Source organism: Abramis brama (genome assembly GCF_963993115.1).
Source record: "Abramis brama genome assembly, chromosome: 7".
Classification (NCBI taxonomy): domain Eukaryota; kingdom Metazoa; phylum Chordata; class Actinopteri; order Cypriniformes; family Leuciscidae; genus Abramis; species Abramis brama.
Window position 1 is genome coordinate 30,996,712 of NC_139969.1, and position 18,509 is coordinate 31,015,220.

An 18,509-nucleotide genomic window follows, 5' to 3' on the forward strand; every position below is an offset into this window, starting at 1 on the left:
CGTGATGGGTAGGTTTAGGGGCGGGGTCAGGGGTAGGTCATTCGTATGAATTCATACGAATTGGCCAATTCGTAAAATATGTACGATTTTGCAAAAATCGTACTAATTCGTACGAGTCAGGTCGTATGAATTCGTACGAATAAGCCACCTCGTAGAATTTGTACGTTTTCCCGTGAGATCGGGCTCAAAAAAACCCTTTATGCATGGTTCCATTGATGTAAAAGGGTCTTCATGAAACCATAGATGGCAATAAAGATCCTTTATTTTTAAGAGTGTACAATCACTGTAACCCGGTTTCGGGTTCACCCAAAGAGGTTTATATTGGAGCAGAACAATTACATAAAAAAAAAAAGTATTTTGTCACAACAACATAAAGCTAGTTCCCTTTCAGCCGCTCACGTTCGACGTAGTCGACGTGTCAACTGATCGGGATCAAGCTTAGGGAGCCTGTCATCTTTGAGTATTGTAAAAATGAGCCAACATCGAAAAAACGTAGAATGTGAGCGACTGAAAGGGAACGTCTCGGTTACGTATGTAACCCTCGTTCCCTGAAGGAGGGAACGGAGATGTAGTCACGTCGCCACTATTGCTGGACCACCGCTGACTCCGGGCACCGCTCGGCTCGTCAGCGAAAAACAACTGGTGTGTGCATCCACTTCTGTATTTATACCCACGCTGTGGGGCGGAACGTGTGATGCAATTCACGCACGCCAATGTGCATTGGCTCGTTTTTACAATACTCGAAGATGACAGGCTCCCTATGCGTGATCCCAATCAGTCGACACGTCTACTACGTCTCCGTTCCCTCCTTCAGGGAACGAGGGTTACATACATAACCGAGACGTTCTGAATGGCCGTCAATGGGTGATGCATTTGCAACTACCACCAGGGGCTAATAAGGCCATGCTAAGTGCAAAACTGCTAGTATATTATGTTTAATTTAGTTTCCTAGTGTGTACCTGTTTGTTCCCTTGATTGATTATTCTGTTCACCTGTTGTCTCATTAATAATTTCGTTAGCTCCTGTGTATTTATACTCCCTGTTCTGTTCAGTTATTTGTCTTAACGCGTAGTGGTTTGTTTCTCCTGTGATTCGCTGAGTTGTGAATTAAAGACTGTTCTAGTGATATATTTGTCTTTGTGTGCTTCATATGTGTAACTTCCTGTGATAGATGAATGGAGCACAATGGAATAGACCAGAACTCATTTTTAAAAGTAGTACTAATTTTAACTTAACATGTTGTCTTAAAAATGCAACAACATGGTGTAAGATTTTCAAAAACAGCATGAGTCACATTGCAATAACCAAAAGAAAAATCTAATTAACCAGAAAGGAATTATCAAGATTAGAATGACGGTATATGGCTTATCATCTCGGCTGTATTAAACAGCATTCAAAGAATGAAGCCTGATTTAATGCAGCACATTTCTGAATGCTCCTAATCCAGCTGCATTTTATTCTCATCCTCCATCCAAGTAAATAAGTCAAGCAAAGCCTGAAAGGACTATTTATAGTATAATTTTTAAAATGCCTCCAAGCATCCAGTTCCAATTAAAACTACTATGTGTACACTTTGAGTCATTATGACCTAAAAGAGCACCATTGACTCTTAGGCCGTGTGTCCACCAAAGCGTTTTTTCACGCGGCTGGCGTGTTTTTTCAATTGTTTTCAATGGGAGCGCCGCGTTTTTAAAACGCCATGAGCGTAACGAGGCGCTGAACGTTTTTTTCACGTTCAGGTTTTTACAGGTCGCCGAGAGTTGAAGAATGTTCAACTTTGGGTAAAACGCAGCGCTCATCACTGTCACTTTTACACAGCCGTCCAATCACAGTGGAGGAGGGGCGGGACAAATACCACACCGACCAACTGTCACAACATTCTTTCTGTACAACGACATCAACCAGCAGAGCTAACCGAACAAATTGGACGAAAAAATTTTTTTTAGTATGAAACAAATTATCTGCGTACAAGTAAACTGTGCTGCGGATATTCTGTATCATAGCAACGAAGCGTCTCAACTGAAAAAAAAAAACGCTCTCAAGCGCCCACAGCTAGGCGTTTTCAGCAAAGCGTCTAGCGTTTTCAGCTGGCTAAAAACGCTTTGGTGGACACACGGCCTTACAACATGGTGTCTACAGTCTTTCAGATATGCTTTTGTTTTTTTAGAGTGGCATCTTGGCAACTTGCTCATCATGGCTACGTTTAAAGTCCATTCAGTGTGTTTGAACATAAAGTGTATTTAGCCTAATTATTTCATACCAAACAGTCAGAAGATCTAATCATCTCTAATGACATTATACTGTCATGTTATATTGTGTGATGTGCAGGTGCACTCATTAATATAGCGGGTAAAAGGGTCTGATTCAATTAGGCATAGAGTGGAAGCCGACCAATGATTTCCAGAGGCAAAATTGTGACTACTTGACAAATGTTGATGAGAACAAGAGTCTTTCTAGGCAATTAAATGTAGCATTTAAACCTGCCTTGTTAAATGATGATATAAAATGGACAGTTCAGACTTCAAATTCTGATAGGACTAACGGTTAGCATTTTGTGAAGGTAAATTAATACTAATACGGCAAGTTTCTACATTGCTTGGTAACTATAAAAATCCCATAGACCAGTACATATCCACTGAATGTGCAATTTCTCTTCATTAAGGAGCTTTAAGTCAGTCATTTTGAACAAATGATATCAATTACTGTTCATAATAAAATAGCCACCCAGATGCATATTTTATAGACACTCCCAGAAAGTACAACTAAGTATTACAGTGTAATAAACTTGTAATAAAGCAATTAAAAAGCTGTAACAGGTAAAATGGTGGCAAGCAAAGTGAACGATCCACAAAATTGAGTCTCTGATTATCAGTAATATCTGCAGTGACTTGACACAGGTCAACAGGACTATCATGGCAACAAGGTAATGTGACAGTGTGATTTAGGAGGACTGTCCTCTGTTATCTGCACATAGTTTACCAGGTCACCCCCACACACAGCATGACAGTGAACCGGTAAATGTGCGACATTTAAGATAAAAGAACTCAGTCTGGAAGATTCAGCTTGGCCCAACGCACTGCAGGTACTGTTTAGATACAGAGATTGCACACAAGTTTACACATTGTCTGGGAGGAAACAAGTAAAGGTGAAAAGGGTAGAAATAAAGGATAATGAAAGCAGAGAGGAAGAAAGATCAGATATTTCTCGCTTAAAGAAAAAGCTAGGAAGCATATTAAAAATATTTTTGTATTCAAGTAAACACTGTGTATTCACTTATAAATATAGGTGACTATAAATGGCTAAATACAGCTCTGGAAAAAATTGAGACCACTGCAAAATTAGAAGTATCTCTGGATTTATTATTTTTATCTGTTTGAGTAAAATGTTTTCAGACCTTGAATAATGCAAAGAAAACATTACAATTTTTTTTAAACTTAGTAAGAGTTCAGAAATCAATATTTTGTGGAATAACCCTGATTTCCAATCGCATCTTTTATGCGCCTTGGAATACTCCCTATAAGTCGGTCACAATGCTGTTGGGCAACTTTATGCCACCCCTAGCGAAAAAATTCAAGCATCAGTAAACCAGGGGATCCTAGTGGGTGCCACTCTTTTCTCAATTCCCCCACTTCACGTTCCCTTCTCATTGTCTCTTTCCAGTATAAAGGCACTTTCCACTCCTGTTTGACCTGATCGATGGGAACTTTTTAGATGTTTCCATTGCTGTGCAATGGGGAATTACAGCCATCCCTCTTCCCTTCCCATCTCTGTCCGTTCCCTCAATGGCCTTCTCATCCCCTCCATCACCCTTCTACTCCCTCTGTAAGTCTGATCATTTTGGGCAATCACGATGAGGTGATTGAGCTGTACCTGTTAGATTCCCCGAGTGCTCCGGTGGTCCTGGGGCACCCGTGGCTGGGGCAGCACAATCCTCACATGGTTGGTCAGGGATTTCTGAGTTCTAATTTGTTACAGGATTTGCCTACCATTTGAACCATTTACTTGAAGGGCATGAGTGGAAGCCTTTAACACCCCAATGGGACACTTTGTATACCGGGTCCTACCTTTCGGGCTCAACAGCGCCCAAGCTATATTCCAGGCCCTAGTTCTATTCCAGCTGTCACCCAGAGATGGGAAGGTGCACCCTGTGCCTTCTTCTTTCGCTGTCTGAGCCCTGCTCAGCACAGACCTGTTCCCTTTGGCTAGATGGATTACAAGAACTTAGAGTATGTCCTTTCGGCCAAGAGGTTGAAAGCTTGCCAGACCTGCTGGGCACTCTTCTTTGGGTGGTTTAACTTCTACCTCTTGTATCGACAGAACTCCAAAAATGTTAAGCCAGATGCCCACTTTAGCCTGTTCGAGGATCCTGGGGGGGGGAGGCGGAAACCATTCTCTACAGGAACGTGGTGGTGGGGTCCCTTTCCTAGGATGTTGAGCGGGGGCAGGGGGACACAAGCTCCCTTCCCCCAAGGAGACAGCCCAGGAGATGGTGGACCACGTCTTCTGGATCCATGGTCTTCCTGTGGATGTGGTCTCCGACGGAGGACCACAGTTTGTGGTCTAACATAGTAAAATGTTACAAGATTCACATTCATCTGTATTCATCTCTTAGCAATGCTCACAGGACATTTGTGCAAGCAGCAATGATATATCATTTTGCAAAAATGTCGCCACGTTTTCCCAATGAGCTGGGCAGTTTACTTCCTGTGTTAAATCTGATTAAACAGTGATTTTACAATAGCACTTTTTGTAATGTCTACTGTTAGAACTGACAGTCAGCCTCAGATTGCTTCCACTTAGAACAGTAAAGTATCAGGAGAGATCGCAATTTCTCAAACTGAGTGCAATCATTCTCCTGGAATCCTTAAGCTTTCTTTCATCATGTGAAACATTAGAGCTGCCATCACACATATCTGAAATGCCACTAATGCTCACAATCAGATGGGTGGATGTCTGACACTCAAAATAATAGAGTGTCTGTCACTCGCTTTCCCTGCTGCTGGTTCACACTGTTGGCCTGATTGATGGTTCACAATGGACTAATGAGACAGAAATGGATGTTCGGATGTACTCTAGGGATTTCATTCAGTGTTTGACAGGCATTCAAAACTGTTTTTTTTTTTTTTTTTTTTTGCATTCAAAACTGGAATTAGGTGCTGAGCAATGTGAAAACTGATATTAATAATAAAGAGAGATTAATAATAAAGCACACAAATGTCCAAAGCATATAATGCAAGAGCAAACCATCAGTGTTTTACTAGAGTTTTACTTCATTTTCTTAAGTCCAAAACTTGACACAATGATGCTAGGGTCTTATGGGTGGTTGCCAGGGTGTTGTTGCAAAGGGGTTTTGAGAGGCTTTTAGCATGTTGCTTTGCAGTTGCTAGGGTGTTCTGAGTTTGTGCTTGGTGTCACTTTTCTAGTTTTCCATCAAAAATCATGTGAGAGAATCATTAGTCTATCTATGCATGAAGGGCAATGCCAGATAAAAGTATCCATGATAAAGAAGATGTATAAAAACGTTTTAAAATCTAGTTTAAAACACATGTCAAGTTCCTATAATAGCACTCTTTGTATTTATTTTGGTTCTATACAGTTTAAAACATTTACACCATTAAATGTACTGACTCTAAAATTGCCATGTGACCTGAACTAATCTTGACTTGATCTAATATTTTAACAGATTTGTTGACCTTGACGCTGTCACAACCAGTGTTGGGGGAAACTCATTACAAGTAACTTGAGTTACGTAATCAGATTACTTTTTCAAGTAACTAGTAAAGTAATGCATTACTTTTTCAATTTACAACAAAATATCTAAGTTACTTTTTCAAATAAGTAACACTAGTTATTTTAGTTCTAGACTAAATGTGAACATGCATTTACTCATCTCACTTGCACAAAAACATTCAGTATTCACTTCATTTTTGGTGTGAAAGGACCTTTACATTTGCCAAAAACAGAACTATTTTTGTTGTTATTAGAAAACAAACAAGCAAGCCCAGCCAAGGTGAGAAAAAGTAACACAAAAGTAATGTAACGCATTACTTTCTATACAAACTAAGTAACGCAATTAGTTTCTTTTTTTGAGTAATGCAATATTGTAATGCATTAATTTTAATTAACTTTCCCCAACACTGGTCACTACTGCACCGGGTCCTTACTCACCACTGCACTGCCTCACTCATTGACTCACTCAAAACGCATCTTAATACCAGGTGTTAACTCACTATTCAAGCCCAGTTTCTGCATTTGCATTCTGTCTGGCCACTGTAACAGTTCCTGGTCCTTGTTACTGGGGATACCTCTGTTGTAAAAAAGACTCTAATGCGAAGTAAACCTGTTTTCTCTGTTTGGACTATTACCTTTCTTTCTTGTTTTCAAGTACAGAGTGACTAGTTTCGCTTTTCTACATGCATGGAATTTCAGCATATGTGTGCATTGTTTAAGTTTTTTATTGTGAAGAATAAACTCCTGCACAGGATTAGGGTCCATATTCCATATTCTCCCTTGCATTATTGTTATCGTTACAGACGCACAGCCAGGAGGATAATTTTGAGGGGTTTTCCCCTCTATGTTGACTGGAACTCATGAATTTTATTCCATGGACAAAAGTTTTTCAAATATTAATTAGCATAAACACAGCTTTGTATTTTATTTTCCTAAGAATTACACTACTGTTCAGAGGTTTGGGGTCAGTAAGATTTTTTTTTTTTTAGCAAAGATGCATTAAATTGATCAAAAGGCATTAAGGCATTTGGAATGTTACAGAAGATATCTATTTTGAATAAATGCTGTTCTTTTGAACTTTCTATTCATCATAGAATCCTGAAAGAAAAAAAGTATCATGGTTTCACAAAAAAAAATAAGTAGCTATAAATCCCGATATGTGAGTGGAAAGGTTTATAGATCAGGCTTGTCTGGGCGGCACAAATGTATTTTGTGTTGCATGCATGAATTAAATTATGAAGAAAGATGGATTGAAGAGGCGTTGTAAGACTTAATGCTATTTTTTCAATTGCTTTCAAAAAGTAGTAGGGACAATATTGACTTTGGCAAAACTTGGTGGGGACGTACATTAAACATTTGACACTTAAAACGAGTAATGGCTGCTGAAAATTCAGCTTTGCCATCAGAGAAAAATAAAAGAAAAGAAAAATAAACAAGTAGCATAGAAAATAAAATAGAAATTAGCTATTTTGAATTGTAATATTATTTCACAATATTTACTGTAACACTCTACTGCACTTCTACAGCGTTTATTAATGTTAATTTCAACACTTACTAATATATTTTTAAAATCAAAAGTTGTATTTGTTAACATTAGTTAATGCACTGTGAACTAACATAAACAAACAATGAACAACTGTATTTGACTTAACTAATGTTAAATCTATGATTAACAAATACAGTAACAAATGTCTTGCTCATGGTTAGTTCATGTTAGTTAATACATAAACTAATGTTAACAAATGAAACCTTATTGTAAAGTGTAACCGTATTTTTGGTGAGCCTTGAGCCTTGGTGAGCATAAGAGACCTCTTTTAAAAACTTTTTTTTTTTTTTTAAAGATTAGCATCATGTCATTGACCCCTAAAACACAATCCTAAATCTGACATCAGTCTGTATGTGCTGAAATGAATCCAGTAAAGACATATACTGACACACCAAAAAGACAATCAATAGTGTTCATTTCACACTCCCCCCAAAACCGAACAGCCATTAAATCCATTACCGTCTGAGTAGACCTCAAAAGGATTCAGAAGTGTGAAGTGACAGGTTGCAATCTCTCACGTCCATACCCTACTCTATATTGAAGTTCCCAGGAGAACCTAACCAGAGCGTGAAACTGGTCCCTAACCTTACCCGCATCCCACCTCAATACCAGCAAGTGTTTTACAATACAACATGAACACAATAAGTGCAAAATATAACATTATTTTATGCAAGTACATAGTAGTTATTAAAGACACCTAATATAAAGTGGGATTCATGTTTGACTTTTTAACTGTTTAACTCTCAGTATCTGATATAACAAGTTCTTCTTTTGAATTCTTCCGCAGTCTTCTGTGAATTTAGACTTTATTAGCGTTAATTCGCTGCCTCTCTACTACACCGTCCAGTCGCAGGTGTTGTCTGCGAGCGAGGTTGCTCCTAAAATGTGATTCGAAACAAAAGCTTGGCTGCCAACTGTTTCCTGACATGCCGATCTGCTCTATTAAGGCTGATTTATTAGTGACATTACACACACATCTGCTCATGGCCACGTATTCACTCACACTCACGCTATAAGTTGCTCTTCTCTATGCGGTAAATGGCCGCATCTCACCTACCGGATGTATAAACCTCAGCATGCTGTTAGAGACATCACTATCTGCTTGCTTTTCCGCTAAAGGAATTGATGTAGGATAAAGGATAATCCTCTCCAGCCCTCCTTAGGAATATCTCTTATCTGTGCTATAACACAACAGCATTAGGACTATCATGTGGGGATTACTCTTGAAAGGCAGAACTATCTCAGCATTTCAGTCAGACTGATCAAATGCAATCTAAGCCTCTCCATGAAATAGAGATTTTTTTGGGACTTTTTAGAGAGTAACAGTGAACCTGCTGACTTTGTGAGCGCTCAACTTCAAATGAAACATTCATGAGGGTGTTATGTTATGGTCTGATGACTGTAATGAGTAATATCAACAGCTGATTAATTCCTGCGCTACGAGTGCACAGTGTGCCAGACTCATTAGCACACAGCGAGTGCTCTTCAGAACTCAAATAACCTTGAGAATCCATTGATTTCTTCTGACGGCATCTCACCTTTGGTACCGCGGGGATGTTGACGACAACACAAGGAAGATTTTTACCTACTCTGCCTTCCTGAGAACACTGAGCTACTGAAGTGGCATTTTAGAGAAGGCTACAGATTTTACAGTTATTGCGTATCTAAAGAGGACAAAGAACACATTGGTTTCAGACGTGAAACGGTCAAATTAAATCACTGGTATTCCGGGATTCATGTTGGTGCATAATTTTGTCTCAATCAATTTATCCATGTCTGCCAGTAAGTCCTATAAAAAAAAAGAAGACTTTTTTTTTTTTAGTTTCAAACAAGGCTCTTAAGCCAATTTATGAACTGACTTTTTAAAGTAAAAACACTTTTGGTTATGGGTCAAGAGAGTGTCCATGATAAAGAAGTTTTTAGAAAATGTAATCTTTGTATTCATGTTGGTTTCACATGGATAAAAAAAATGTATAATTCAATTTAATAAATAAAATGATAATAAATATCAAGGCTGTCAAGCGTTAATTTAAAAAAAAAATCTAATTAATTACACGATGCGGTGATTAATTAATCTAATTAATCGCAAATTAATCACACATCAAATCTGGCTGAGAAATTACCCCCTAAAGATCATTTAAAGTCATTACTGTGTTAAATGAGAGAAGCATCAAATAGACATTACAAAAAGTAGCTTTAGAAAAAAATAATATTTGATTTGATTCAATATAGAATTTATTACACATAAACTTTTAGGCTTCAACAGCCATGAGGGTGAGTAAATGCTGACAATATTAACATTTTTGGGTGAACTATACCTTTAATGTTTTTTTATTTATTATTATTATTATTATTATTAATATGGAAATTGATTAAATGATGCTCTAAATAAGAAACTAAAACTGACAGTAGGTTAACCTCCTGGGTTAATGTACAGTTATGTAATAAGTTTTAAGGCTATGTTTAAGCTGTCAGTGCTTGGCATTGACAACCGCATTTACTTACACATGTGTTTCAAAATGTCCCATTCACACAGCAACTTACAGTAACCTCTCGAATACTTTCTGTTTTCAAATCTTCATTAACCGACAGCAGCTTTTATAACAGAGCATTTGAGTCGCGCATAGAACACAAAACTGACAGGAGACGCTCCAGTGGAGAACAGAGACTGGATCTAAAACCTTCAGTAAGATCCTAAAAGCAAAACCACACATGAAAACCAGCAACACAAGGTAGACAGAGCATCTCTCTCGCACTGTATGACGTGACGGATAATAGTTGTCTAGTCCAGTTCTGTTAACACAGAGCAAGTTTTCAGAGAATGCGAGTCCTGAAAATGTATGTGTGCGAGTTAGAATGAGGTTGTCACTCCTGTACATAGTTAACTGGTCTGTGTGTGAATGTAACCGTATTAAGGACTCAAATACAGGACTCTGCTGCTGTGTGAACGTGGCCAAAGATGCTTAATGTTTAGAATCCGCGCCAGATTTATTACCTCCTCCATTCGCACAGTGCATCACAAACATGTCGCCGACTACATGAGGTGGTTACAAAACTCTCACCTGTCTTTGCCTGTCTCCTTTTTGAAAACCGTGTCGCAGTAATTCATGCGCTCTTCTGTGGTGACGTAGATGCGAGCCTGTGGGTAGTTTTCCACCGCTTGCTGCAGCATGTTGTACACGATGCCCTTGCCATCCTGCCTCATGTTGCGCAAGGGTCCCCAGACCACATAGACCGTCTCGTTCCCCTGGCCGAAGAAATGCTGGGGCTTCTGGATTAGCAGAGGAACACTAGTGTGAGACACCACTCTCAGGTCTGTCCTGCGGCCCACGTCCCTCTCAAAGCCCCGGCTGGGTGCGTTGTTCATTCTCCATATGCAGGAGGACTGGTCGATCTCAGTCCCTGCCTCACGCCCCAACATCTGGCCAGAGCTGGACACTATACTGCAAACCTCACAGTGCAGCTTCAACGGCTAAAAGAAAAGAAGAGAAATGGGGTTAATTAGCCTTAGAGGTTCATTTAAATCATGCATCGCAGGCTTTCATAGTCTATTTTACTAAATAATACAAAATAATTATACAGTGAGGAAAATAAGTATTTGAACACCCTGCTATTTTGCAAGTTCTCCCACTTAGAAATCATGGAGGGGTCTGAAATTGTCATCGTAGGTGCATGTCCACTGTGAGAGACATAATCTAAAAAAAAAAAATCCAGAAATCACAATGTATGGTTTTTTAACTATTTATTTGTATGATACAGCTGCAAATAAGTATTTGAACACCTGAGAAAATCAATGTTAATATTAGGTACAGTAGCCTTTGTTTGCAATTACAGAGGTCAAACGTTTCCTGTAGTTTTTCACCAGGTTTGCACACACTGCAGGAGGGATTTTGGCCCACTCCTCCACACAGATCTTCTCTAGATCAGTCAGGTTTCTGGGCTGTCGCTGAGAAACACGGAGTTTGAGCTCCCTCCAAAGATTCTCTATTGGGTTTAGGTCTGGAGACTGGCTAGGCCACGCCAGAACCTTGATATGCTTCTTACAGAGCCACTCCTTGGTTATCCTGGCTGTGTGCTTCGGGTCATTGTCATGTTGGAAGACCCAGCCTCGACCCATCTTCAATGCTCTAACTGAGGGAAGGAGGTTGTTCCCCAAAATCTCGCAATACATGGCCCCGGTCATCCTCTCCTTAATACAGTGCAGTCGCCCTGTCCCATGTGCAGAAAAACACCCCCAAAGCATGATGCTACCACCCCCATGCTTCACATTAGGGATGGTGTTCTTGGGATGGTACTCATCATTCTTCTTCCTCCAAACACGTTTAGTGGAATTATGACCAAAAAGTTTTATTTTGGTCTCATCTGACCACATGACTTTCTCCCATGACTCCTCTGGATCATCCAAATGGTCATTGGCAAACTTAAGACGGGCCTTGACATGTGCTGGTTTAAGCAGGGGAACCTTCCGTGCCATGCATGATTTCAAACCATGACGTCTTAGTGTATTACCAACAGTAACCTTGGAAACGGTGGTCCCAGCTCTTTTCAGGTCATTGACCAGCTCCTCCCGTGTAGTTCTGGGCTGATTTCTCACCTTTCTTAGGATCATTGAGACCCCACGAGGTGAGATCTTGCATGGAGCCCCAGTCCGAGGGAGATTGACAGTCATGTTTAGCTTCTTCCATTTTCTAATGATTGCTCCAACAGTGGACCTTTTTTCACCAAGCTGCTTGGCAATTTCCCCGTAGCCCTTTCCAGCCTTGTGGAGGTGTACAATTTTGTCTCTAGTGTCTTTGGACAGCTCTTTGGTCTTGGCCATGTTAGTAGTTGGATTCTTACTGATTGTATGGGGTGGACAGGTGTCTTTATGCAGCTAACGACCTCAAACAGGTGCATCTAATTTAGGATAATAAATGGAGTGGAGGTGGACATTTTAAAGGCAGACTAACAGGTCTTTGAGGGTCAGAATTCTAGCTGATAGACAGGTGTTCAATTACTTATTTGCAGCTGTATCATACAAATAAATAGTTAAAAAATCATATATTGTGATTTCTGGATTTTTTTTTTTTTTATGTCTCTCACAGTGGACATGCACCTATGATGACAATTTCAGACCCCTCCATGATTTCCAAGTGGGAGAACTTGCAAAATAGCAGGGTGTTCAAATACTTATTTTCCTCACTGTATATCAATATATATATAATTTGGTGAAAACCATGATTCTTTTTCTAAGATTTCACACAGGTGATCACGGATCCTCTGCATATTTTTCCTGGTGTTTTTCAGAGTCAGTAGAAAGGTCTCTTTAGTGTCCTAAGTTACAGCTGTGACCTTAACTGTCTACCGCCTGTAAACTGTTAGTGTCTTAAGGACTGTTCCAAAGGTGCATGTGCAATAAATGTTTATGGTTCACTGAACAAGCATGAAAAACTTGTTTAAACCCTTTCCAATAAAGATCTGTAAGGCTTATCTGAATTTTACAAAATTATCTTTACAGTATCTTGAAAAAGAGACGTTACTTTTTTTTAGCTGAGCTTACATATGCATTAAATTGATCAAAACTTACAGTAAAGTTATTTTTAAACTTACAGTATCTTGAAAAAGACACATTACTTTTTTTGCTAAGCTTATTAAATTGATCAAAACTTACAGTAAAGTTATTTTTAAACTTACAGTATCTTGAAAAAGAGACGTTACTTTTTTTTGCTGAGCTTACATATGCATTAAATTGATCAAAACTTACAGTAAAGTTATTTTTTAAACTTACAGTATCTTGAAAAAGACACGTTACTTTTTTTGCTAAGCTTATTAAATTGATCAAAACTTACAGTAAAGTTATTTTTAAACTTACAGTATCTTGAAAAAGACACATTACTTTTTTTTGCTAAGCTTACGCATTAAATTGATCAAAACATACAGTAAAATTATTTTTTAAACTTACAGTATCTTGAAAAAGAGACGTTACTTTTTTGTTACTAAGGCCGGTGACACACTGGCTGCGTGGCGTGAGCGTGGCGTTTTCCATGTCTTTGCACACCAGAAACGTGTCTGACGCGGCGCTGCTGCTGCTATAGGTGACATATGATAAGCCTCATTGGTGATATATTTGACATATGGGGAGAGAGTTGTGGAAGGCCTATACTTCATGTTAAACATAAATATAGCAGCAAAGACAACGTCGGCAGTACTGACACAAAATAGGCTACAGAATATTTCGTTCTGTATTGACAGGTGCAATATTTGAAAATCGATATTATTTTTTTAAATTACATTTATATCTGCATTTATGTCAAAACCTAGAGACTTTCAAACATCAAAATGTTATTTATTAATATGTATTCGTGTCAAAATGACATATAAACATCTTTTCCTATTCTATTTTGCCTGGAAACGCTTCCAACACGCTTGCGTGTCGCGTGAAAAATAGGCGTCGGTTCTATTTCTAGCATGCACGCGTTTGTCACGCAGGCAGTGTGCAAGCTCTAACCTGTTAATATGGGAGCCGAAATAAAAACGGACACGCCACGCATGATTTTTAAATATCCTTTTATATTTGGCCTGACTTAAAGGTGCAGTGTGTGATTCTTAGCGGCATCTAGTGGTGAGGTTACGAATTGCAACCAACAGAAGTTACGGTGGCTGACAGGAAAATATGTCGTTGTCTGAGACAGCAGAGAGTAGCCAGTTAAGCAATGAGGTTTCTTTACAAAGATACATTAAGAAAGTATGTTTACTTAATTATTCAGTAAAACGATATGTTATTGCGAAAATTATTGTTACTTGTTCATCATTGAGTCAGTGTTTTATTCGCTGACTTAAGCTAGCTTCTTTGTACGAAGAACAACACAGTAGGCGCGTTTCCATTACAGATTTGCGCAAAACTTTTGCGATTTTTTTCTAAATATCGATAAAAAACTATTGCGAAATGACGCCGTTTCCATTAACCGATGTTATGCGACTAAAACGTCATTTTTTTCCTCTCGCGATAAGTCATTCCAAAAACCATGGCAACGGATGTTGGTAGGTTTATATATATCACAGCCACGTACCGCACTAGACATTATTATTATTAATGGAAGGAAACTTAGGCGTGTTATCCAAGCATTAATGGCAAGGAAAGACCCTTATACTGTGAGCGGCACATATGAGGTGTTTCTGGGGTTTTCTCACTCATTTCTGCTTCGAGGTCTTGATTGTGGCATTTCTTTGAGGTTTAGAATCCAGTATTTCTGTCATTCTTTTGTCTTTTATGAATTTAATAAAGAACCCTGTCTCGTATTCTGTCCAAACACACCGCGCCTTCTAAAGTCAGGTGACTGTAAATGCGCAAAAACTGTTTCCATTGCAGTTTTGGGAAATATTCCTTTTTCGAATTGCCTGAAAAACCTCCTCATGCGAGCGTAAAAACTTTTTTGCGATAAATGAGAGTTTTTGCGAAATTGACGTGTTTCCATTGGGCGTATTTTCAATTTGCAATTTCAATTTGCGCAATTTGAAGGGTAATGGAAACGCGGCTAGTGACGAAACGCGCTCTGTAGTAGTTTGTTCGTTTAGGGCTACTGTAGAAACATGTTGGCGCAAAATGGCTATTTCAATGTAAGGGGACCCGCGGTGTATGTACATAGAAACGGCTAATTCTAAGGTAATAAAAACATAACGGTTCATTATGTAAGGTCTTTATACACCACTGAAAACATAGTTATGTATATGATGCTGCATTTCTGTCAACAGATCCTCCTAAATAATACACAATGCACCTTTAAGGTATCAAATGTGACTGCTCCCCTTAAGCCTCACAAGTGCAAACCAAAATATGAACTGTGGCAAAATTCTGACACCCATCACCAAAGACAAATTTGTAGAAAGGCAGAACAAATGGAAAAGGGACAGGCTGCATGTCTCTTTCCAAATGTTCAAAGACTCTCTAACGTCTTACCAGAATGCTGCCAAGTCTGCGAAAGATGCTTATTTTTCTAACTTAATTGAATTCAATCAGTCTAAACCAAAGGTTCCTTTCATTTGTATGCGGATGACACTAATTTATACACCAATTAAAAGAAACAACCCTGTAGCGATTACATCTCTTCTGTGATGCTCAGAGGAGGTTAAATCATGGCCAGCCCAAAATGTCCTCTTCCTAAATGAAGACAAGACTGAGGTTATTATTTTCGGCCCAAATGAAAATCCTCAGTGTATAAGCCCTGATTTACACTCGTTTTTAAATCCTCAAGGGTGCGGAACTTAGGTGTTCTTGTAGACCAGCCTTTAAAATTTGACTACCATATTTCCTCCGTAATCGGTTCCAGCTTCTATCAGCTTCATCTATTGTCTAAAATCAAAGGCTTTCTCACTCCGAAAACTCTGGAAATGGTTGTTTGTTACGTCTCGGCTAGATTAATGCAATTCTTTATATTGTGGTATAATCCAAGTCTCAAAGTGCTCGTCTTCAGCTACTACGTGACGACAGCGCAGTCCTGAAATGTCAACTAGGTTCTTCCCTGTGAAGGCCTCCCTCCCCTCCCTTTACCTCTCTACAGATAAAGCGTTGTCGGGATAATTCCGGTTCGCGTGGCTACGTGGAAGCGATACAATTCTGTATTATTAATTTTAAGGTCAGACAAGTAGTATGTTGAGGGTTGATTTGTAGGGAAGGACTACATGCCTGCGCACATATATTCAAACGCACATACCTATAGACTGAACTCGTAATACATCGGCCATCGGCGTTCTCACTGGTTCGCGTTTTTGAAGTTTGCGCAGAAAGAACTTAAGAGTTTTCTGTTAAAACGGTGTCGTGTTAGCACAAGTTAAGTTAATAACTAATGATCGTTGCGACGGAAGTGAATCAATCAAACTAACTTTAGCTGGACAATAACTTTATTCTAGAGCTGCTATAAAGCCAAAACACTTTACTTTAATTCCTATTATCAATGTAAAGCTGCTCTAGAACAATCTACATTGTTAAAAGCGCTATATAAATTAAAAAAATTAAATAAAATAGAAGTACAAAACGCTGCGGCCAGACTACTTCATAAGCGTCGTAAATATGATCACATCTCTTCTATTCTCAGATCTCTAGTTCACCAGAGAATAGATTTTAGATTTCTACTGGCTGTTGTAAATGAGCTATATAAATAAAATTTAACTTGAACTTGAACTTTTTTACTAAAACAATATAAAAGTTTGACCATCTGTCTTTTTTAACATTAAAAATGTCTGTACAGTAAGTTTGATCATTTAGATTTTATATATATATATATATATATATATATATATATATATATATATATATATATATAAATTATGCATGTTTTGTAAAAATAGTTTGAAAATAGTTGAGAAAATAGTTTGACAAACATATCAAAAAGGTCTCACAACAAAAAAATCTATGCCAATATAAGGCTTTAAAAAAAGAATAAAGTACAAAAGGCTTTTTTCAGAAATAATGAGATATACCTTCCCATTGAATTGTTCACCTAAATCTCGGTCTTACAACTAAATCTATTGAGTGGCTCTGTGGGTACATGACGTTGAGGTGATGCTGTGTGCTTTCAAGTGCAGCCAAGTGTGGCATTATTGTGAATGTTGCTGCTATATTCGGTTCTTGTTAGTGTCATGCATACCACTGGATGACCATCCATTTTATGGTGGAAAGATCCACCACTTTTTTTTTTTTTTTTCACATAAGGAGCAAGGGAAACACATGACAAAAACAGGAACATGACAATAGGAAAACTTCAAAACAAAAGACATGAAAACATGGACAATATTAAACAAAACCACAACCAATCGTGATACATGATATGATGGAGCGCTGGAGTGACCATCTATGAAGCAGCATACTGGACGAAAGTACAGAAAATGAGGGAAAAAAGCATGTGAGGGAAAAAAAATCTCAATATGCATGAGATTAAATGAAAATTCACTATTAAAACATTTACATATTCGTACAAATTACATTTTAGATCTGATTTGATTAAAGTGGTACTTAGCCTGAATTGAGAACCACAGTAAAAGATAACATCTGCGTAGTCTGCTTAAATATACTAAAAATGAGAGTATACAGAGTGTGAAATGCATACAATAGGTGTGCTCGACTTTGACTTTGACTGAGGCTGGATGTAACCGATTAGCGAGAGTTGACGCTTGCAGTCAGTGAAGAGCTGAAAACGGAGACGTGAAGTCGGACACTTTCTGCTTCCCGTAGTGACGCTCGCGCTGTGTTTGCATACTTTACCACAGCTGAAGTGAAATAAATTCAATATTTGTCAAATTCAAAGACTTTTCAGAGACGTTTTCATTCAATACTTTAAGTACTGCTTAATACAGCATGTGTTTGTACAAGAATAAAGTTCAACATAAGCCTATACTATTTAAATACAAATGAAGTGCGGTCTACGTTGTTTTATCAGTTTCATTATGATGATATAGCATTGCGACATGAAAAGAGATTTTACTGTTATAAAAAAAACATTTGTAAGCATTAGTGGAACTGAAGGTGTCAGAATAAACACGAAACACGTGATCGTTGTCATGCGGTGGATTCGGCCAATAGTGGAACAGTTGTGTCGTCATTAGAGCTTGTGAGCCGCTCTTGAGAAGCTGCGCCGGCTGAGTCAGCCGACTGCTCTTGAATCGCTCTTGCGATACTTTGATGCCATACGTCACAGTGACATGGTGTCAGCGTCGTCTCAAGTCAGACAAAATTTCTAACCGGCTTGCACCGCTTCAAGTCAGACGCTGATCGGTCTGCGCAGAGCTGCAAGTCAAACAAGCCTTTTGACAGGAGCCTTAAACATTTACCCCTTCTAACCAGCAGTGTAATGACTAATCATCAACACCATGGCATTAAATCTATCACCCTGGTCTTTCTATTTATCCACCTAGAATACCAAAGGGATGCTGAGTGCCATGAGATTGCCCTAACAAATTAGAGCATGTTTGCCCTGCTTGGCTGATCTGCAAATCTGAGAACAATTTACTATTGCTCAAGACAGGATAATGGTGGCAGGGGCCGATCAATAGTTTATGGCTGACCAGCAGATCAGTAACAATTAGGAAGTAATTTGAGTTACGCCTCCTTAAATGTAACATTACTCACATTATTCTATTGGGAACAAAGAACTGATAAGACAAACACTGAATCACTGTGACAGTGAGAGAAGAAAAAAAAACAGCAGTAAGCCTTCAGACACTCTTAGTGCTTGGCAAATGATAGACATTTGGCTTCCAA

At 38.6% G+C, this 18,509-nt stretch overlaps 1 protein-coding gene across 3 annotated transcripts in view; it reads right to left on the reverse strand.

Moving 5' to 3' along the window:
• Positions 1 to 18,509, reverse strand: part of st6galnac3 (ST6 (alpha-N-acetyl-neuraminyl-2,3-beta-galactosyl-1,3)-N-acetylgalactosaminide alpha-2,6-sialyltransferase 3) — a 94,848-nt gene that overhangs the window by 34,636 nt on the left and 41,703 nt on the right. For all 3 annotated transcript variants that reach the window (XM_084120176.1, XM_084120175.1, XM_084120174.1), the window contains exon 3: positions 10,339 to 10,748. In XM_084120176.1, coding sequence (XP_083976302.1) covers positions 10,339 to 10,748 — 410 coding nt within the window. The remainder of the gene's footprint in view (positions 1 to 10,338; positions 10,749 to 18,509) is intronic.